The sequence below is a fragment of the Lissotriton vulgaris genome, chromosome 3_1 (genome assembly GCF_964263255.1).
Source record: "Lissotriton vulgaris chromosome 3_1, aLisVul1.2, whole genome shotgun sequence".
NCBI classification, from domain to species: Eukaryota; Metazoa; Chordata; class Amphibia; order Caudata; family Salamandridae; genus Lissotriton; species Lissotriton vulgaris.
In genome coordinates this window covers 796,331,165-796,355,037 of record NC_141689.1, presented here as the reverse complement: position 1 = coordinate 796,355,037, position 23,873 = coordinate 796,331,165, and the positions used below count along the sequence as shown (strand labels likewise).

At 44.6% G+C, this 23,873-nt stretch overlaps 1 protein-coding gene across 1 annotated transcript in view; it reads right to left on the bottom strand.

Annotated features, from left to right (window-relative positions):
- Positions 1 to 23,873, bottom strand: part of CCDC192 (coiled-coil domain containing 192) — a 937,988-nt gene that overhangs the window by 890,108 nt on the left and 24,007 nt on the right. Inside the window, exon 2 of the mRNA XM_086963041.1 lies at positions 19,861 to 19,912. Coding sequence (XP_086819167.1) covers positions 19,861 to 19,912 — 52 coding nt within the window. The remainder of the gene's footprint in view (positions 1 to 19,860; positions 19,913 to 23,873) is intronic.

The window sequence follows — 23,873 nt, the reverse complement described above, 5'->3', positions numbered from 1 at the left end:
GTATCCTCTCCTTTCCCTATTGCGATGTAACGGCCTCAAGGATTCCATCCAAGGGATACAATCCAGATTGGGTAAGGAGAGAGAAAAACCCCTCTAGATTTAGCTGTTTGCTAGGTCCGCTCCATACCCTTTAAACTGGAAGGCCCATGGTCGGGTTGGAGACCAAGCACCAACAGTACCCAGGTGAAATCATAGGAATACTCTCATCTGTTCCACCAAGCCTCTAGGGCCGCCCAGATCTTAGTGAGGCTAGAGCTATCACATGCAACATCAGACTCACTAACATATATGATATATTTAAGGTATTCGGCAAAGGTAGGAGCGCTCTCTGCCTTCCAGCCCTTGCAGATTTCGCGCCTAGCTAGGATCATTATATAAAATATGAATTTAGTCTCAATATCTTTAAGCTGGTAGTCTTCTCCTAGGCCAAAAAGACTAGTTTTGGGAGTGATGGTAAATTGAACATCAAAGACTTCTGTTATAAACTCATCAACTTTGGACCACAAAAGTGACAATCTTGGGCACTCAACAAACATATGTAAGTCATCTGCTGCGATGGCCTTGCAGCGAGGGCAACAATGTTCAAGGTTCGTAAACTTTAGCAGTTTTTTTGGGGATATATACACTCTACAAAGGGTAAACAGATGATTTCGTTTCAAGGGGGCCGATTTCACCACTGTGTTTAACAATCTAAAAGAATCTCCCCAAAGAGCAAATATGTTATCACATTGTAAAACTGCCACTATCCCCACAACTTATTCAGTTCTAGTTCTGTTATATCATCTTTCTCGTTGAGTGTTTCATACCAAAAAGATATTTCTTTTTTTCCAGCTCTTTTTTTTCTTGACCAGTTCAAATTTCGGGTTAGTTGTTATATACCAGGGTATGGTAGTCCACCAGCTGGATATCTGATAAAATGTAAACCTTGTAAGAGATCCATTTGTCAGCCTACAAAGTGTTTCCCACCCCAATAACATTGAACCATCAAGAATATCCTGCCACTGCATGATGCCAGCTGTTTTAAGAGGAAGAGATAATTGATCTCTGAGGCATTCTGGTGTTCCAGGGGAATCCCATATTGGGGCAAGAGGTGTATAATAGGGGATGCCCAGTTTTTTTCTGACAAAAACCCAATTTCTCAGAGCTGTGCCCAAAATCTTTAGTCTGACCTTTTTGTAAAATTTTGGGTCTCCAAATTTAAATAAAAAAGATTCATGGCCTAATGGGATGTCATGTAGTAATGTCTGAAATAGTCGACCCAAGCAAGATGTATCAGCTTTATCGGCCATCATCCTAAAGTTTTTGAAATGGAAAGAATGGCAATAGTGAAGGATGTCTGGCATAGCGAGTCCACCTCTTTTCATTTTCCTTCGTAGTTTTTTCAGGGAAATTCTAGGCGATTTAGAGTTCCATATAAAGGATCCTATTTTTCCCTGTAGTTTGGCAATATCCTTGGGATTGAATGTCAAGGGTATCGAGTTAAACAGGAAAGTAATCTTCGGCAAAATAACCATTTTTATTAAGTTTACCCTCCCAAAGATATTCAATGGCAGTCCCAACCAACGATGCAAGAGTCCACAGATGTCCTTGTAGACTCTATCTAAATTTACCTTAAATATCTCGGAGATGTTCTGAACCAGGTGAATTCCTAAGTATCTCATCCTGGGTTTTGTTTCAGGGAGTGAGTCCTCCTGATTCCACTGCATGATCTCTGTTTTTTCTTAGTTCATTCTATATCCAGAGGCCTCTCCGATGGCTTCTGCCTGGTGAAATAGTCGACGGATTGATAACTCTGGATTGGAAGTGTACATTAAGAGATCATCCGCATATAGAGAAAATTTTAGTTCTAGTTCATTCATGTAGAAAGGCTTAACACCTTCGACGCTCATGACGAGCTCAGCTCGTCATGATGTACACTTCTCATACACTCATGACGAGCTGAGCTCGTCATGGAGCATGGGTTTCTGAATATTTCAGCACCCAGCGGGAATTGCTCTAGCAGCCATGGAGTTAATTAAAACATCCGATCTTAACTGGATAGCTAGGGGCTCTATATATAGGTTAAACAGTAAGGGAGAGAGAGGGCATCCCTGTCTAGTACCTCGTGTTATTTGGACCCAGTCTATAAGTGAGTTATTGACAAGGAACCTGGCCCTTGGATGGAGATATAACGCTTTCAAAGATGTTATAAAATTAGTTGGAATTCCGAACTTTAATAATGTTTCCCACAAGTACAGCCAATCGACCTGGTCAAAGGCCTTAGCGGCATCTATTGCTACGATGGTTAGTGGAGTTTTTTTCTCTGTAGCAAAGTCGATAGCTGCAATAGCCTGGAAGGTCAGCTCATTCAGCTGCCTGCCAGGCATGAAACCCCTCTGATCTTCGTGTACCACAGACTTGATTACTTTGGCCAATCTCGATGCCAAAATACCAGCAAAGATTTTATAGTCCGTGTTAAGCAGCGAGATTGGCCTATAGGACTCAAGCCTCCTGGGGTCCTTATTAGGCTTCAAAACCAATGTGACCGTAGCCTCTAACCATGTTGGAGGGATAGACTCTGCACCTTGATGTATTTTATTAAATATTGACATAAGAATGGGGACTAGGATAGCAGATCCTAGTTGATATACTTCTACTGGAAGCCCGTCTGGGCCGGATGCCTTCCCCCTGGCCATTCTTTTTAGTTGATCATATATCTCTCCCTCTTTGATTATAGAACCCAAGAACAGGCTATCTGCCTCAGTTAAATGTGGAATGCATAGCCTCTCTAACCAGTGCACTGCACCATCAGTAGAAGTTTCATCGTTTCCCATGTACAGATTCTGCATGTAAGTTTTAACTTCTCCCAATATTTCGTCATTATCAAATGATATATCCCCAGTGCTCTGTATCTCTAAGCTACTTATCTGGTTCCTGACTCGATCGGATCTGACTTTCCACGCAAGAATACGACCACATTTCTCCCCATAAGAGAAGTTCTGTAATCTGCTTGCGTCCCATTTATCTTTTATAGTTTTATCCAATTTGGCCTGGTATTTGGCTTTAAGCTCTCTAAGTCTTTCTGTATGGAAGTTAAGTTAGACTGCTGTTCCAAGGAGGCCTTCTGTAACTATTGCTCTTTTTGTTTTATTTCAAATAGAGATTCATCCTCTGCCTTCTTCCTGCTTTTGTTCCTATGCACCATTATAGATGTAAATGTCCCCCTCAGGTAAGACTTAAAGGCGTCCCATATTATTTGCTCAGATGCTGAGTCTTTATTAAACTGGAAGTATTCCACCATGTCCTTCAATAGAACGTTTTTTAGTTCTTCCTGTAGCAGTAGGGATCTATCCATGGTCCACCGTCTGACTTGGGTATCCTGTGGAAGTGTAACTATTAGTTCTACCATAGAATGGTCAGATAAAATGGCGGAGATATAAGAGCCAGACACAGTTTCAGGGAGTAGGACCTGGTCAATAAGGAAAAAGTCAATGCGCGAGTGATGTCTATGTCTGTGGCTGTAAAATGAGTAATCTCAATTTTTTTGGTTCTTAACCCTCCAAACATCTAGTAAGTTATAGTCTTTCATCATATTGATATGATAGGTTAATAAACTCTAAGCCTAGGCCTGTTCAAGTCTATTTCTATCAGTCTTCCTTTATAACTATTACTACTATTTATTGTACTGGGGACTCCAATCATGACGACGGGGAATGATTCAAGCATGTGAATCTATCAAAGTTCCAATACTGGAGTAATATAGTGTTCCAAGATGGTGCCTGTTCACAGTTCATTCCACTTCCACCCAGTCCTCTTTCTAGTCTCTTGAGCTGGGGTCACACTGGATGGCTGTCCATGGGGCAAAACGGCGCAGTAGTGTTTAAAAGGTAGTGCAACTGGAAGCCAGGTGTGATGTGCTACCAGCATGTGGGGAGAGGCTTCACCCAACGGATATTGTCCAAGGATGATTTGTAGAAAGCTTTTTCTAGTGTTGCTTTTACTCATGGTTGCTGCTCACTTTTCCTTTTGTCTATACCGCGCCCTTGCACTTGGTGATATATAGGCAAAAAAACGATTTGACAAGTACATTGAAAAAAGCAAGGGGGAAAAAAAACACTCGCTGCAGGTGGAGGCTCGCGGGCGTGTGGCGGAAGGGGGTTGAATACGCCTGTTGGTATAAGGTAACCTGTCAATGTGGGTGAGTTTGTCTTCCCAGTATCTTCCCAGCTTGGGATAGTGCCACAAGTGGGGTGGGAGGGATCCAACAGAAGGCGCTTTTGGTAGTGGCCAACTTCTCTATCGGCTCCGGGGCAATTTTATGTGTAGATACCTGTAGGTAAAAGGTCAAGATAATAGTTAAAGATAATGCTGTTCTTTTTTTCCCCTGCTCTGACCCAGCGCTAATACGCAGGATCACAGTTTCATACTTTTCTTTATGCACTTCGACCATGGATGCAAGGAGGTTCCTGCAAGGAGGCTAGCCAAGAGCTCACAAAAATTAATGGGGGTGGAGAATGGGCAGGAATTCTTATGTCTCGCCGACTTGCTTTGGGGCATGAATACTTTTGTATGGTTCATTTCAAAGCTTGTGAAACTTTTTTCTCTGTGAACATGTTTTCATAAAACAAGTGCTGACACAGTTATTTGTCCTTGCGCTGGGTCACCTCTCTACCTGGTGCTGAAAGGCGGGTCCTTCCCTTCTTATGTTGCTGTAGGCCTGTAAATACCTAAACATCTGTTGCATAAGTGCGCTTCTGTGTAGTGCTAGGAAGAATGGTGCCTGCGTGCCACAGGCATTTCGTAACCCTAGATATGCCTAATGGTGCAGTGTGGGTCGGTGGCCTAATAAGTATTGACAAAGTAAGCATGAAATGCATATGTTACGGCATGCCCGTCCATCTGTGGTTGTGTTAGTGTGCTCACCAAGCCACGGGCCATGTGTTGCCTCTTTTCCTGAACTTCACGGACATGTTGCACTGAGTCAACCTTTAGAAACAGGAGCACATGACTCTGCCTTGAGAGCTCCAAATGGAGGAGAAGATAGCAAAGAAATTTGTCACAAGTTTATATTTAATAAAATACATACATTACATTGAAAATAAATAACACCATAGTATATTCAGTAGCAAATATTGACAATATCAGCCTTACACAACATCAGATATGTTGTCATAAGGCTTTAATTCCTTTCCTGGACAGAGAAATAACATATGGATCATAATCTGCAACCCACAGCCACCAGAATTACAGAAATATGAACATTTTGCCAGGAATTTGCTCCAACCACTACTTCACCTCATTAAAAATAAAATCAAGCATGTGCATATTACTGACAGCAGAGCAAGTGTTGTCGCATGTACAGTGCTATGGCGGCCTTACTTTGGTGTGCTAGTGCTCACTTTCTAAGGCACCTATATTTGTAAAAGGGAGTGGTTTGTCAAAAACACTGAAAATGATAGAGCAGTTGCCTGTGAAACATAAAAAAGTGAATTTTCACTAATTTGACTCCCCCTCCCCACTTTGAGAACGCCCCCCTGCCTCTCCCCCCCATATTAACCATGCTTTTTGCACTAGTCATTCATGTACTTGAGCACTTGTGGTTGGATCTTGTACTGAGTGCACTGGGCTACATTTATGATCTTGAGATGGTGGCCTTGCTGTGTGGCATTTTAACATTTCATCATGGACACAGAGTGCAGCTTATCATTTCCTCGGATGGTGGCACGAGGGATGTTTATAGAAATACAGTGGGTATTCAGTTCTTCTGAACAGTTTTTTACCAGAGAGGGAGTATCCTTTAGAATCTGTAGCACCTGTGAGATCAGAAATGTGCAGACCTTCAGTTACATTTGTAATGCCGATTCCTCGTGGAGTGAGGTGGCTCTTCTCTGTGGGACTTCATTTCGCCCTCAGGCATGAGTCTCTTCGTGTGCAGGGTGCCTGAGATCTTAGGATGTGTCAGGCCACGTATCATTGGACAATGTCAGCGTTTTAATGACTTCTGTCCGCAGAGACCTCGAAGGGCAGTTGAGCTGAAAGTATCACCCCTCTGCTGGTACCCCAGGACAGCCCCTTCTCCAGATGGCCCTTGGACGTCACTTCGGACTCAGGTCTCACAATTTCTACCCATGGTACCCCTGGCCTGTCCTCTGTGACCCCGGGGTCTGACCTTCACCCGAGTCTTGCTGGGTACAAGGAAAGCAGGAATTAGAAACACTGACTTGCATTTAGAACCCAACTAAAATATAGCCTGCTGCAGCTGAGACCATCCCTCCCTCCCTCCATGCCTGCCATAACCAGCACTGTCGACGAAGGAGCGCCTGCTCCAGGAGGTGAAACCAGGGTCCTACTACAGCTGAAGTGTTTTTATTAGGCCAAAGATAGCAATGTCATTACGCAATGCCACACTGCACACTCAAATCAAGGAGAGGGCAGGAAATTGCTTCCCCCTCCCGCTCTTCCTCCTGAGTTGCGACCATGTAATCACACAGAGAAAGGTATTGGAGCGCTTTGTTAGTGCTCTTAGCTCGGATCATATGTAACCCTCACTTCACACTTTGTGTCTGTGTAATTTACAACACTTACGCATCTTCTTCACTGCACTATTTATCACTACTTTGAAGATGTTACAGGCCGGTCTCTTCCTTTGATATTTACAATCTAACAAGCGGTCGAGAAGGCCCTTTATTGCAATGCAGTAGGTCTTGCATTCGCAAGAGTTTAAGCTATTAGTATTGTAAATGACAATGCGTTTTATTTATGTTTTAAAACCCAAAACATAAATAAAAGGTATTGTCATTTACAATGCTAATAGCTCAAACTCGTGTGAAAGCGAGACCTATTGCATTGCAAATGCGTGTGAATACATATAGGTCAACTTTATGGTAAAACTTAAACAAGCCATTGGGCAGGGTGCATTGTATTTAAACATGTAGACAAGTACTTTTGAGTTTTGCACGCCCAGCTACTAAAATAAACTCCCAGAATCGTTTTTCTCTACTATGACGCCAACCCTTCCCATAGTATTACATTGGGTTCCTTATAACATTTAATAAGTGATACATTTTGTTTGAAAGCAGGTAGAAAAGTCCTGTTTAGTCCCTAAGAAATTGTAAATTGAAATAGTATTTAATGATAAAATCTGATTTTAACCCCTTCCATGCTGAGGACGAACCCCAGCCGTCATGCACTACGGTGCTCGTGTGCTGATGACGGCTGGGGTTCGTCACGGCCCGCCCCTGTTCGTGCTGTTTACAGCACACCATGGGGAATCGCGGCCGCATCGAAGGGGTTAAGTCACAATTCTGAAAATGGCATTTTTTATAATATTGAGATTTTCTTGTCCTAACCATTGGGTGACTGCAGCCTGTTTCCTGGGTCACCTGACTATGTGTAGTTGGTAGCTGGCCTTTGTATATTCCTCCCAGACAGCCACACAGTAGGAGTACTAGGATGCACCATCTTAGCTGGACAGGGGGGCAGATCTGTGCACATGCCACTTACACTCCAAAAACACTGCCTTACACACACACAAAGAACTACACACATCGGGAGACCGGGGCAGGGAGGAGAGGAAGAAAACAAGTTACTTACCTGTAACTTTGGTTCTCCAGTATTGGAAACTTTCATAGATTCCCATGCTTGTATCATTTCCGTCGTCGGAATGGGAGTCCCCGGTATACATAAAATAGCAATTGAAACCATTACTAAAACAGAACCTAGGCATAGGCCCATTCTTGTTTTGCAACCTATCCACCTCTTTGAACAACCAATCAGATTAGCTTCACCACTTAGAACCCTCCTGAGATAAGCTCAGAACCTCAGATATCCATAGCCGTTGTGAACCAAAGAGGCTGAGCTTTCCCAGGGGAGGCGGGTGGGTCGCATGTGAATCTATGAAAGTTTCCAAAACTGGAGAACCAAAGTTACTGGTAAGTAACTTGTTTTCTTACTCCAGTATTGGAACTTTCATACATTCCCATGCTTGTATCAGAGTAGCTAGCAGTTATACGCACATTTTTGGAACCATGAGTAATATCAAACTAGGAACAAAGTAAGTAAAAATATATCATAAAGACATTTTCAATGGTCAATAACATACTTAGAAACTTCAGAAAACATAAACACATGAGGTTCAAAAATGTGCAAGAGCTGATAAAACAGTAACATGGAAGGAGGCATGAAAGGGAAAGCTCACCACTACTGAAAGAGGTTCCTCAGGACTGCTTGGCCAACCGCTGTGTCACACTGCGTCACCGCATCCAGGCAGTAATGTCTTGTAAACGTATGTGTACTGCTCCAAGTCGCTGCAGGCAGATCTCCGGGATAGGAACACCAGCAAAGAGGGCTGAAGAAGAGGAAATCGCCCTCGTGGAATCAGCACAGACTCGACCTTCCAGGGGCTTGCCCGCTGCTTTGTGACAATATTGGATAGCATTGGTAATCCAACGTGCGATCCCCTGTTTGGAAAGGGGAAAACCCTTATGAGGGTCGCTGAAAGACACAAGCATTTGAGAAGACTTTCTGAAGTCTTTAGTCCTTTGAAGATAGAACTTTCCGCACCTCTGAATGTCCAGAGAGTGAAGTGCTTTCTCTGCCGGAGTAGCCGGTTGAGGGCAAAAAGTCTCAAGAATTACCGACTCCTTCAAATGAAAGTCCAAAGGAACTTTAGGTATGGATTTTGGGTTGGTACGTAGAATCACTGTTCCTTTTTTGAACTGGAGAAAGGGTTTCTGAATGGTGAGAGCCTGCAATTCCCCCACACGCTTAGCGGAAGTCAAAGCTAGAAGAAGCGCTACCTTCCAGGAGAGGAAATTCAGCTCTGCCTTGTGAATAGGTTCAAAAGGAGGCTTCATAAGCTGGGAGAGAACCAAGTTCAGATGCCAAAGAGGAGGAGGAAGCTTGACTGGAGGGAAAACTCTGAAAAGTCCCCTGAGAAACTGTTTAATGATCCTTGCTGACCAGAGTGAAGGGCCTGCAGACGTGTGTCTGAAGCGAGAAATCGCCACCAGGTGCACTTTGATGGAAGAGTGAGCCAGTCCCGCTTTTGCTAATGATAGAATGTATGAAAGAACTTCATGCGGCTCTGATTTAAAAGGATGGAGTCCGTTGTGCTGGCACCAAATAGAGAAATGCTTCCACTTCAATCTTTAAGTCTTATTTGTACTTGGGGCTCTTGCCTGAGAAAGTACTTCTTTACATTCTGCTGAGAGATTCAGCCCACAAAATTCTAACTGCTCAGGAGCCATGCCGAGAGCTGAAGAGACTGAGGATCCGGATGACAGACTTGGGCCTGGGACATTGTCAGCAGCAAAGGAATTGGCTGCAAAGGAAGAGGAACGTTCAGGGAGAGAAGGTGAAGTTCTGTGAACCAAAGCTGTCTGGGCCACGCTGGAGCTGTCTGGGCCATCCAGCACGGTTCTGCTTTGAGCTTCCTGAGAATTCTGAGGATCAGAGGAATGGGAGGAAATGCGTAAACAAATGTGCCTCACCAGGCCATCAAAAGCGCATTCCCCAACGATTCCGGATGGTGAATCCTGCTTGCATAGAACCAGCATTTCTTGTTCTCCGGAGTGGCAAAGAAATCTATGGAGCGTGTGCCCCATCTGTGAAAAACCTTTTGTAGAGTCAAGTTGTCCAGTTCCCACTCGTGGCTGACCGACTTCAGTCTGCAGAGCACGTCCATGATGCGGCGTCTCTCATGGCCTCGGTAACTGAGATCTTGTCGTCGAAGGATCCGTCGACTTGCAGCCACTGCAAGTCCAACTCTTCCTGGAGTGGACGCATTCTTAATCTGCAGTGAGGAATCAGGGGTATGCATGAGGAGATGGAACCCAGCAGGGACTAGTAGAGGCGAACTGAAAGTGACCTTCTTTTGAACAATAGAGAAGCCATGGACATTAGCTTCTCTTGCCTCTCCAAGGTTGGGAAAGTCTTGTTTACGGATGTGTTCAGAATGGCCCCCAGAAATCTGGCTGTTCTTGACAGCCGGAGAGAAGACTTCTGCTCGTTGAGTGTTAGGCTAAGATTTGCAAACAGGCGTGTACATGTTATGACTGATTCTTCTGCTGCCTGTTTGGTAGGAGCTTTTAGCAACCAATCGTCCAGGTAAGGGAGGACCTGAAGCTTTTGTCTTTGTAAAAAGGCTGCTACCGGAGATAATACGTTTGTGAAGATCCGTGGAGCAGATCGCAGACCAAAGGGAAGAACCCTGAATTGAAAATGGCTCTTGGCTACTGTGAAACGAAGATACCTCCTGTGAGCTGGGTGAATGGGTTTGTGAAAATAAACGTCCTCTAGATCCACAGTGGCCATGAAATCCCCTGAGTTGAGAAGTCGAAGGATGTCTTGTAGAGAAACTATCCGAAAGGATTATTTGATGAGATAGGTGTTGAGCTCCTTCAGATCTAGTATAGGGTGCCACTTTTCTAACGTCTTCTGGATCAGGAAGAACCTGGAGTAAAACCCCTTTCCCCTAGGAGAAATAGGGACCGGTTCTTTGGCTCCTTTGAGAAGCATTTGATGGACCTAACCGTAGCAGACGGAGATGTTTCTATACCGGGGTGCGAGGGAGCTTGAATGGTGGTGGTTGGACAAACTCCAGGGTATGGCCATAAAGAATGATGTTCAATACCCAACGGTACGATGTTATTTGTTGCCAGTTGTGAAGGAAATATGAAACTCTGCCTCCCACTGATGACACAGGAGGAGAGGGGGCAGTAGTCAGAGCCAGCAAGCCGCTATTGGCGCTTAGAGTTGTCTCTACCCTGGCGACCTTGTCTTCCTCTGTTGTTCGAGCGAGAGAAAGATGAAGATTGGTTCTGCCGTTGATTGTAGTTAGGCCAGTGGGATTGTGATTGGGAACCATATGAGGGGTAACGCTGTAGTTGATAACTTCCCCTGTATGTAGAGTTAGCTCTTCCCCTCTCTCCTCGGAATGGGAAGAGTCCCTAAGGATTTTGCTGTTTCTGTATCCTTTTTAATATCTTGGAGCGCATCATCAATATGTTTTCCAAACAGTGCTTCCCCATCAAAAGGCATATCCAAGATTTTGTTCTGGACTTCAGGGCGGAACCATGTAGCCCATAACCAGCACTGTCGACGAAGGAGCGCCGCTCCAGCTAAGGAGCAAAAAGCCGTTGTCGCAATATCCATTGCACAATCAATGATTTCCGCCAATGTTATTTCACCCTCCTTAAGAATCCTTTTAGCTTCTTTCTATCCTCCTTCTGGCAAATGATCAAGTAGGGGGATAGGTCGCATCACATCTGGCGATCGTATTGTCCAAGTATAGCCAAATAATTAGCAGCTCTGACTAGCAGGCTGGACATAGATGAAAATCTTTTGTCTACATTATCCAGACGCCTGCCCTCTTTATCTGGAGGAGTGGTAAGGGGAGCCGAAGGATTTCTAGGTTTCCTCTGTGCAGCCTGCAAGATTACAGAGTCCGGTTTAGGTTGGCTGGTCAAACAGGCTGAGCTACCCTCCGGAGCCTTACATTGTTTCTCCAGACGAGGTAGAACTGGAATAACCGTGGCTGGATTTTGCATCACCTTTAAGCCTTCCTCCCAAACATGGTCCACAAACGGAATTGACCTGACCGATTTCTTATAAGGCTCCTTAAAGGCATAAAGGAAGCACTCCGATTCCACCTTGGTCATGAGCAGTTTGGTGGCACTCTCCATTAAGTTATGGAACCCCCTATATCCACAGGGGGGGGTATCTACAGGTGCCGGAGCAGGAGGATCTGGAATAACATAGCCATCCCACTCCGCATCTGGATCTGGAATCTTGACATTTCCTTGGTCGTCATCAGAGGTGTCATCTTGGACAGCAGGCGTAACAGGTGGTACATCCTGCGCTTCCAGCATTGGCTGAGGCTGTGGTACTTGCGTGGTCTCAGGACGAGCACGAGGAATAGTAGTAACCGGTACTCCTACTGAAACAGGAGGCTTTGTTGCAAACCTTTTCCTGTAATCCAAGAGCATAGCTTGTAAGTCTGTCAGTAAGGAGGAGGGCTTTTGGACCATATCCTGATGATAGTCCCGTTGCTATTTAGAGGGAGGACCAAACTGTTCAAAATCCTCATACTCCCCTTCGGAATCCGTCTCCTGGCATTTTACGTGAAGTTGAGAAGGGCTATCAGCATAGCCAAAAAGTCCTTCTTCCTCGTCCAATTCCTCTTCTTCTAGGAGAAGTGCAAGTGGTAAAGGAGTCACCCTCCTTGGTAAGGTCATCTCCGGTGTGATTTGACTTTTTTGAGCAAGATTGACATTTTTTTCAACCGGTGACGGGACCGTCGCCGACTAAAGAATCGTGGACGGAGAAATCACCATTGCAGCTGTCGTTGACGCGGTCATCGTCGATGTCATCGTAGACGTTGTTGGCATCGTGACACTCGCCGTCGGCATCCTTGACGACGTCGTCATTGTTGACACCATCGTCAAAGATACAAATACCACCGGCATTGAACTCGTCGACACAGAGCCCTGTGTCAGAACCGGCGACGAGTAGGGGAATGCTAGAAGCTTCTTCCACTTCAAAGCTGACACCGGGTATAAAACTAGGACCCTTCAGTTCACTTCTGGACCTGTGGAGAACACTCAGAGGACTGACCTGTTGCCTTGGTGTGCTGTACACTTCTGAGTACTGCCATGCTGCACCAAAAGGACTGCCCTGCTGCCTGAAGCCTGCATTGTTCCCTCAGAGAACAGCCCTGCTTTTAGACGCAATTTTCTGCTTGAAACCAGGACTTTCAGAGTGACTAAAGGGTTAGTTGGCTGGTCTCCTGATTAGAACCTCTGGGAGACAAAAGGCTCTTACTATCTTGAATCTGCACCTCGACCCAGCCTGATTTTCCATCGGCTACAGCCTGCAGCTTAGTCCTGCTGGAGATTTTTGCTTTCCAGAACAGAGAGTAAGTCCAAATGTAGAAATCTTCACCACGTCTTTGTCCAGCACCTCCCCAACAACAATGCCTCCTCCTCTGACATAGCTGGCTGCTTTGCCCAGCTGAACTTGACCTGTTCAGACATTTTTCTCCAAAATGTCTACTCAGTCTGAAGGTAAGCAGAGACCATGACCAATCCACTTTGTGTATCCGACCCGCACGCCATCGTGGTCAACCATAACTTTCACCTTTTACTGGTCTCGTGCGACTAGATGTGCGTGATTGGGGGTTTGATCTTTTTGGTGCCATTTTTCACTTTAAACTTTAAAAAATCATAATTCCGGCTCTACTGATTAGATTTGTGTAATTTTGGTATCAAATAATTTATTACATTTTACTCTATTGTTCTAAATTGTTGTGGGATTTTTTTTGTGTTGTGTTTTCACTTTATTATTCTATTCTATTCTATTATTTTTGGTAAAGCGCAAAACAGCTGCCCCAGCGAAGAGGCGTCCCGGCGCTAGAAAACCACAGCCCCGGCCTGAGAGTAGAAGGTGGAGAGGAAGATTAGGGGAGAGGGAATAGATGCGTTTTGATAGCTTTTCGGAAGGCCGGTAGACTGTCTATGGAGCGGATGTTTTGTGGCAGATCGTTCCATAGTTTGGCTCCTAGGACCCTAAAGGAGCGGCCGCCCATGCGGCAGAGTTTTATGCGAGGAACGCACAGGAGGTGCTGGTTAGAGGATCACAGTTTTACTGTTTAAGTTCTGCATAAATACTTTACACATTGCCTATGTGTTAAGCCTGGCTGCTTTGTGCCAAGCTACCAGAGGGTAAGCTAATGTTAATTCAATAGCTTTTTGTAGTTCACCCTGACAAAGAGTGTGGTTGTTGCTTGAATAGGGTTATTACTCCCCTCAACCAATTACCTAATTTCTCACAGTGGTGCTGGACTTCCTACTATTCCTTTCTGGCTGCACTAAATTGCACTCTTAAATGTGACCCAGTTTCAGAGTGTGGAGTAACCTTGGAGTAACTTTACACTCATAAATGGTGAATAATCAAAAGCAGTAAAGGTATTCAAAAGTGTAGCAGTAAACTCACACATGTAAATTACTAAAGGTGTAAGCTACCTTTGTGAAGAGCCCTAGTTGTTCCTTACTGTCTCGTCTTTTCAACGTATGAAAAAAGAAAACCGCTCACTTATTTTTAGGTCTCGCCTGGCGATGCAGCACGAAAGCGCTGTCGCCAGCGAGACCTATTGTTATCCACTTGCATCTCCAGTGGTACAGACCGGGGCACGCGCAGGGCTTTGGCGATTGGGGTCTATGGACGCGCTTGCTTCTAAACTGTGTACAGCTGGTGCTCGTTAATTAGGCTGCAGTCAAAAGTGTGAACGCGCTCTGGAAAGCGTGCTTTCTGCAGCGTGTGGTGTGCCTGGCGGAATGCAAAGATAATTGTCTTTTTCCCTTCCGCCTTTGTTGTGAGAGCATGAACGTCCGACTCACTGGCGCCATGTTCTGGAAAGCTCCTTTTGCCATTGATTCTTAGCTTATATTACAAACGCGTTAATTAGGCTGCGGTCAAAAGTGTGAATGCGTGTGAACGTGCTCTGGAAGGCGTGCTTTCACTGCAAATCCGGTTTCTTGGTGTTTTCTTTTACCAACTGTCAGGAGAGGAAATAAGTGGCGTCTTTCTGGCGCCGTGCCTTCAGTAAAATGCACGCGCACGGAGCAATGCCATTCAAGGAAAGGAAGTGTGCTATAAAAAGTGTGCTTAATCAGCTTTTCTTTTTCTGTAACTTTCATAGCAGCATCTACAATTCGTCATACGCAGTCTACCCGGTTATACGCAATGTCCAGTAGTTATTTTAATTCCTTTTTGTGCGTTGCACACAATTCTTCTCTCCACTTCCTCTTTGCCATGTGTACTATTAAAACACCCCCACCCACCTCTCTTAAAAGCATAAGCGCACTCTAATTTGCCCACCTTTGTGGCCATCATCATCTCTGTCAATACCATATTGCTCTTAATTCTCCTAGCTGCACTAAAACAAAGCGACAAAAGCAAAATGTTGCAGAAAGAGAGCAAAACAGCATTTTACAGTTTTACACAAACTACTCATACATTGCATAAACAGCACAACCAGCATTTTAAGAAGGTCCTCAGTCACTATATTTGGGAAAATTGTTGCATGGGAAATTGGGAAAGGAGTAAATAAGTGCTTCAGTAGCAAGGCCTGCACAGAGTAATACCATACAAGAAATGGAGGTGTCCTTTCACAAACTGAGCTTAAAATGCAGCTTTATTTTATATTGCTAAGTTACAGCAAAGTGAATAAGTCACTCCTTGCTAGTGCCATAGCTTTCATAAGCAAGGCGTGCACAGAGCAAAACTTCTAAGTGAGTTTTAAATGTGGCCTTTGTGTTAATTACTAACAAGCACATGAAAAATAGAAGTGTACTTTACCAGCGTTCGCTTCGAATCCGGCTTTATTTGTATTTTCTTTTACCCGCTGTCAGGAGAGGAAATAAGTGGCGTCTTACTGGTGCCATGCCTTTGGTATGGAACACGTGCACAGAGCAATGCTATTCAAGGAATGAAAGTGTGCTTTAAGAAAGTGGGCTGCAAATACAACATTTTTTTTTCCCATAAGTTTCACAGCAGCATCCCAAATTCGTCATACGCAGTCTATCTGCTCATAAGCAATGTTTAGTAACCATCGCATACAGCATGCCATGAGCTTCACACATACAGCATGCTGCGCGCTTCGCACATACAGCAGGCCGCGCGCTTCACACATACAGCATGCCTTGCGCTTCACACATACAGCATGCCACACTTACCGGGCGGGTTGGGCTTCCGTGGGACTTCTCTCTGTGGAGGGCGCTCCTTCACGCGGGCTGCAACACGCGGGGCTCCCTCAGCTCAGCGAAGCCCCGGACACCGCCGCGCGCTCCATCCCGGTCCATGTCTTAGGCAAGGTTGGCAGCGCGCATGCTCAGTACATAAGCGTGTGTGCACGAGTAGCTATTGTGCCACGCGCTTTCAGTTTCCCTCCACGCTCGCTTGTTTAAATACCATAAATACCTACTTGACTAAAATGTTTCCTAGGCGATTGGCCCTGGGCCAATACTATTCATATTTACTATATATGCACAGTGTCATTGCCCAAGGATAATAATTAAAGCAAAATATGCACCGGGCGGGAACAGTAACCCGGCTCTGCAGCTAAATGTCCGCATTGCTAAAAATATTCGCTCCGAATGCTGTAAAAAAATGTGCGGCAAAGAGCTATCAGCGAACTTGTGTGCTAGGCGAGGGGCTGAAGGTATAATTAGAACATATTAGTAATTCTTGAGCTGGTTACCAAAGGCTTGTAATTTTTGTGGTAAAAGGCTGGAGAGCGCGAGCGGTTCCCATGACTTCCGCCGCCGACCTCTGACCTCCGCAAGGCAACGGCCGCGTTCTAGTCCGTCCGGAGCACCGAGGGTGGAACGTGGCGAGCAGTGCACTTGGCAAAGATACCTAAGCTAGACTTCTCTTTCGGGAGGTATGAAAGTGTATTTCATATGACACATAATCTGTAAGCAAGGGAACAATAAAGAACAGATTTATCAACCCTTTGTGCCTGCGTGGTTCCCAAATGGGGTGCACACCTTCACAAAGTGTTGCTTTGAGATTTACTTTCCAGTTGCCTATAGGGTTGCCACTTGTATAACAAGCATTTGCAAGCTGGCTCAGGGTCATTATTTAATGCTGGCCAACGTATACAAAGCCAGCAACATCAAAGCCTCTACCTGCAGAACTATAGACCTGGCAATATGGAGCCACAGCCTACTACGAACCTGACAACTGTGTCACCTTGTGCATCCTTCGCAACCATCACACTGCAGGGCCACCTTGTGCATACATACAAACCTGGCACTGTAGAATTAATGTTGTGGAGCCACGATGTGCAGACAAACAGACCTAGCCCTGGAAGCTACTACCGTCATACTCATGGACCTGGCACAGCAGTTGCACCTCGTTAATCTCTTTAACGTTGCACTGTGCTGCCAGCTTGTACATACCTACGAGCCTAACACTGCCTGGCCACAGAGGCCATACCCACGAAATTGAAGCAGATGGGACACTGTGCAAAAACAAGGCACAGAGTGGTTTGTTTCATTGAACCCATTGTTACATTGTTTTTGACCAGCACATGACTTTAAAATGGCTAGTCTTTAACATTTTAATGTCTCGTCACTGAGACCCCAAAATGTACTTAAACACACACATACTCTTAGAATTAGGTCTAATTGCTTGTTATAGTCCCTGATGTGTCCTTCTATGCAACTCCCTATTCTACCGCCTCCTCGGTCACATCCCATACATGTATCCAATGCTTCTTTCACTTGTAGTATCTTCTGCACACTTCTCCAAACACGTGCCTTTGGGTAATTTGCGAGAGTTTTACCTATTTGCATTGTAAATGACAATGCCTTTTATTTATGTGTTGTTTTTCTAAATAGATAAATAAAAGGTATTGTTATTTACAATGCCAATAGCTTAAACTCTCGAAAATGAGAGATCTTTTGCATTGTAAATGCTTTGTGTGTGTGTGTGTGTGGCTCTGTCTGTGTGTGTGTGTGTGTGTGTGTGTGGGTGTGTGTGTGTGTGTGTGTGTGTGTGTGGCTCTGTCTGTGTGTGTGGCTCTGTCTGTGTGTGTGGCTTGGCTCTGTCTGTGTGTGTGGCTCTGTCTGTGTGTGTGGCTCTGTCTGTGTGTGTGGCTCTGTCTGTGTGTGTGTGGCTCTGTCTGTGTGTGTGTGGCTCTGTCTGTGTGTGGGTATGTGTGGCTCTGTCTGTGTGTGTGGGTGTGTGTGGCTCTGTGTGTGGGTGCAAATGCAATAGGTCTCGCATTTGCGAGAGATTAAGCTATTGGCATTGTAAATGACAATGCCATTTATTTATCTGTTTTCAAAACCATCACATAAATAAAACGTTTGTCATTTACAATGCCAATAGCTCAAACTTTTGCAAAGGCGATACCGTAGCATTCTAAATGCTTGTTTAGGTCGAGCCTTCACAGCGCATGCGCTGCAAAGGAAAACAACCTTTTTCTAGCGCTTAGGCTTTTCAGCCAAGCATGTGCACGCGTTGCCATTGCCTTCAATGGCAACGCGTGCATGTCAGGAGATCCACTCGCGGGAGCGCGCGACCCATCTGGTCGTAACTATCGCTCCCATGAGTGAACCCTCCCCCCTGCTGCAGCGAGTGGAGCGCTCCACGGAGCCATTTGTTGTTGCCTCTCACTTTTTAACAGCACGGACTTAAAAACCTGGCCATTGTGAGACCTAATCGCACCTGTTGGGCTGACGAGCGGGCGGGCAGCTGTCGGCCGAGGGCCGTGCCGCCCAGAGGCATGTCAGAGGAGTGGAGGAGCCGGCCGTGCTGCATGCTGCCCCCGGATGCCGCCCGCCACAAAAGTAAAGCTTTCTTATTAACTTCTTGTTTATACTGTGTTAGTAGCTTCCTTGAGTGGTCTTTGTTCTAAAAGGGTAATTTTTACAAATTATTGTTCTATTAGGCACGGGGAGAGTAAGTGATTTGCCCAGAATCACAGGACATTCAGCGTTGTTGCCGAGACTCGAACCCAGGTCTCCAGATTCGAGGTTACGCCAACTCCAATGTAGTACTCTCCCTTACCCTAGGCCAGGCACGGGTAGGACGAACGGGTCTGGTGGTCGTCATCTTCAAACCACAAGGTACCTGCAAAGCTAAACGCTACTCTAGTCTTCAGTGGATTACCTTAATAGTGACTGCCCAGTAGTGTTATAAGCAACCAGTGTTAGGCCCAGGATTACAAACACCATCCTAGGCCACCTCCAAAACCCACCAGTTCACTGCTAGAAGCTCGGGTTCCTCATATTACGTGGGTGCAGTTGTATCCAGCAGGCCTGAAAAGGCGACTTTACACTTTGGGATGGTTTCAGATTTTAATTTGGCCATCGTCTGTCTAGACTAGTCTAATGCTGTCTACACTGGACTTCCAAAACATTCATTGCCAGTTTGCAAATAATTCTAATTCAAACAACTAGATTGTGCCTGCACATATGAAAAGGGGATCACGTGGGTGCTTGTTTAAAAAAAAAAAGTGAACATTCATGTGGTGTGTGTTTCTCTACAATGTGCTTCAATTTCGTCATCATGCGAGTGAGTGTTTCTCAACTATGTGATTCAATTTCTGCATCATACAAGTGAGTGTCTACAATGTGCTTACATTTCTGCATCATACGAGGTGCTTACATTTCTGCATCATACGAGTGAGTGTTTCTGTACGATGTGCTGCAATTTCTGCATCATAAGAGTGAGTGTTGGTCTTCGATGTGCGTTAATTTCTGTATAATACGAGTGAGTGTCTTCGATGTGATTCAATTGCAGCATTTTGGAGAATGACAAAAATCCTCTTGCATATACAGGTCTCCATTCATAGTCTTACTGCCCCATATTTATTATGCATATTACCCACTCAGTGGACAATCCACAGTTGCATTTGTTGGAGAAATTTGCATTTGCAATGATTACTATTTTTAAGTGCATTTGTGCAAATAGTGGAAAAACACTTCGTTTGTTAATATCGAGAGAGGTATAGAATTTGATGTCGGAAATTACAATAAATCCAAATGTAGTAGTATGTGTTTATAATATTTACAGCTTGCACATTTTAATATTTACACATCCATAGCAGCACCTTTTAATATTTACACCCCTTTCCGACTAGTACACAGGTGTAATTGTTGCATTCACACTGGAAGTTCCAGGCTACTGTACATTGCTATGGCTTCCGCCTGAAGTTTCTGCATGTGAAATTTCTGCATGCTTAAAAATGAAACTTTATGAGCAAATATCCCTCTTTGCTCATTTCAGGAAAAAAGCGCGTTGACATCAAACTACTGCCACATTAGAATCGCATGCAAACAGAAATGAAGAACCATAAAACTTAACACTCACCAAGGCTTTAATTTTTCCAAACTCGTCAAGCGAACAGCTTTCACTGGCACATCTGTAACGAAAACAATATTTTTTATTTTAATCTGAATTCCCCTAAAATTAAGATAAATATAATTGTTGTTGTCATTGAAAAGAAATGAGTTGCTATTACTCTGAAATTGCATAAACTAAATATATTTAATTCATATTTTGTCGAGGAAGTCATGATGGCATACGTAGTCGAGCAATAGGAGTGTTCATTAACTCTGAGGTCACGCATAAACTCAGTATCATTACATTCATCCGTGGTCTTGCAGTCTTCGATCGAAATAGCCGGCAAATGAGCAAACAAATATCATCCACCAGTTATCGAATTACCTGTATAAATAATACCTATTGCCTTGGCCAAGAGTGTCAAGAAATGTCATAAATTATGCTAAGGCTTTTGCACCACATGACCTTTGAACTCGTCAACACATACAGGAGTTCCACAATACCCACATAAAGTATATGCCATAAAGTATATGACAGGCAGAACCAAACTCGAGGGTCATGAAAACTACCATGGGTTTGTCATGGGCAAATACATCTTAACAATTCCACCGTGGACAATGGAATCTCCCGAAAAATACCATTAAATTGACTATGAAATGTCCATGAAAATAACAGGACAAGAAAGAAGCCAGGAAGCTAGCTCCAAATGAAATAGCTTTTTCTATAAATGTCGAGCGTTTTTATTTATTTTTAAATGATTAACGATGCATGTGATATATCTTGTTTCAAAGAATGTACAAGGATTGTAATCTTATATCGAGTTCCTGGAGAGATAATAATAATATTGACAACAACTGAAACGAAAACCTTGCCACAGTAAGTGGATACAGCGTAAAATGAAATGAAATACAGACATATAACCATAATGCATTGTGGGTTCCAAATCAGCAGCCCCATTTACTAAGTGCAGGTCACAAACCCGGAAGTGCAACTTGCACACCGACTGGTTTGCAAAATGACCTTAATTTTGCATTGTAGCTGATACACTAATCAGTTAAATCACAAAATGTATATTCACAGGAGGAATGCATACAAGAAAGAAAGAAGGCAAGAGAAAACGAATGCAGTAAAGAAAGAATGAATGAAAAAAGAAAGCAAGGAAGAAGAAAAGAACAAATTTAAAAAAGAAAATGGGAAAGCTATCAAGACGAAGGAATGAAAAATAAAAGGAAATCAAGAAAGAAGGAATGGGCGAATGAAAGGAAAAAGGTAAGAATGGAAGAAGAAATGAAAGAATGAACGATAGAAAAAAGAAACGGAATGAAAGAAAGAAAGATAGAAAGGAGGAAAAAAGGATAGCAGGAATGAACGTAATAAGGAAAGAGGGACTGAAGAAATAAAAAAAGGAAAGAAGAAGTGAACGAATGAAAGAAAGCTTGAACAAAGTAAGAAAGAAGAAGGAAAGAAAGGCAGGAGAAAGAAAAAAGTATCGCAAGTGCTGTAAATTAAGCATGATTAAGGCTGGTTTTCTTTCTGGGCAAAGTTTATTACAGAACCATTAAAGTCCAGACTAAACATGCACTGAAGATTTGCCTGCTTATGAATTCACATGTATAATATTGAAGCTTTCGATAACTTAATACAGAACAAGTTCAAATAGACACTATCTGTTATGCTGTGAAATGGCAGCATTCAGATAAAGAACACTCAAAGAAATTTACAACAGCATTGGCAGGAGACAGGGACATATAAAGTGTGGAATGTGGCATGTGGCATCCGGTAAAAAGCGTCCTGCTGTCACTTCAGACTCTAAACACAAAGGCAACATCCAAGTTATAAATTAAAAACAGAAACATTGGCACAGAACTAGCTTGTGTGAAGATGTGCTCCTTGTGAAAGAGCAAAATGCAGTCACGTAAACTGAAGTTATCCAGTGGCTGTAAAAGGCTGACACCCCTGCCTCATGCTATTTGCTTTAGTGGGCTGAACCAAAATGTGCATGACACAACAGACGAATGGATGAAGAAAGCTGGCTGAAAGCACCTTAGATAAGTATAGTGTACATATCTATACTACTATTATAAAGGAAGAGCTTTGCACCTTTGAGGCGGGTAAACTCGGGAACCACAGCTCCAATCCACACACCTGATACATCATGGTAATCGTCAGGGTGTGCAGATGGACATAGGCTATATAAAGTATAAAAATATGCTTTATTTAAAAAATTAACATAAAAAAAGTAGTCCCTTCGAAGTAGCGCCTGCCGCGACCTGCGTGCTCACATCAGGAGCGCGTGGAGGAGCGGCGTCCAGGAACGCGAGGAGGAGCGGCGGACATGGTGCGGGGGAGGAGCGGTGACGAACGCGGAATGGTGGTGAGGACCGGCGGAAAGGCGGGAGGAGCGGTAAACGGCGAGGATCGGCAGAGTGGTGAAATGAGGAGCGCGGGAGAGGAGCAGCGGCTGAGGTAAGGCTCCGGGCAGACGGGGGTCGGGCAGGCAGGGGTCGGGGCAGGCGGGGGACGGGACGGGCGGGGGCCCGGCTGCTTGACAATGTCGGGGCGGGTGGGGGGCCGGGCTGCTGCACAATGTGCAGTGAAATGAGGAGCGCGGGGGAGGAGCGGCGGCTGAGTTAAGGCTCCGGGCAGGCGGGGGTCGGGGCAGGCGGGGGACGGGGCGGGCGGGGGCGCGGCTGCTTGACAATGTTGGGGCGGGCGGGGGGCCGCGCTGCTGCACAATGTCGGGGCGGGCAGGGGTCGGGGAAGCCTGATTGCTCCCGGACAATGTTGGGATGGGCTTCTAGTACTTTTTAAAGGTCTTGGTTAGTGCCATAGCTAAAAAAGCAGCACAAGCCACTTAAAGGGAGAACATGAAAGATATTGTGGGGATTCCAATTCTATTTGTAAAAAGCCAATCCAGTCCAAGCTTCTTTCTTTGCATCCTGGCTTTTGCGGTACTGTTTGCAATATAACATCCGAAGCGGTTTTTGGCCACAAAATATTGATACATCCCACAACAAATCACTACCTGGAAGTCACGGTCTAAACATGCTCCTTCCAAATAGCAATCCGGTGTGCCCTTTGAAAACCATAGTGTTAATCAGTAACCTTTTACAGATTCGCAAAATGGGTTAGTACATTCCAAAAAGCCATTTAGCATTTGCAAACCCAGTGATTTAGTGTATCACAGGGTTTGCGACAATTAAACAGCTTTGTACATTTGGCTGCAGGACACTTCTAGACCCATTACTCATAACCACCTAGCGCTTGCATGATGCCACAAAGCCCCTACTGGCATTATCATCTAATGTTAATTGATTTAAAAGGGGGTTCCCATGAGGCACAGCGTCAGACTGATTTGCATATGGCCATGTCTGAACTGGGGTGGTAGAGTGGGCTAAAGAACGGTGATGGATTAAACCCAGATCTGTGGACTGGGTGTGAGTGTTCGATTGGTTCAGATGCTTCGTCCATCACCACCCCCTTTTGTACTGCTTTGTTCGCCATAAGTTGGCAGGGTATGCGCAGACGTGAGTCCCTTGCTCACTTTGCCACTGGATTCAAGCAAGCCTGGCTGAAGGCGGCTGGAATGCCAGAAACCGGTCCTAGGAAGCTTGTTTCCGGTCCAGGGAAGGCATGGCTTGGCAGTTCGGGCTGGACTGTTCCCATGAGGCACAGGGTCAGACTGATTTGCATATGGCCATGTCTGAACTGGGGTGGCAGAGTGGGCTAAAGAACGGTGATGGATTAAACCCAGATCTGTGGACTGGGTGTGAGTGTTTGATTGGTTCAGGTGCTACGTCCATCACCACCCCCTTTTGTACCGCTTAGATGTACATGATGGCAGATCTCCAAGTTCATGGTCTGCTAGGAAATATAGTACTAAAATGCGAAAAGAGGTTGCTTTGATAAAATGCTCATGATATTGGTCCTCCAACCAAGATATATATATAAATGGATCTAGTGTTTAAAAATGCATGATAGTTTTATTTGTTCAGTGAGGAGGAGGCAGGGCCTATTTTATGAGGAGATCCATCTAATTC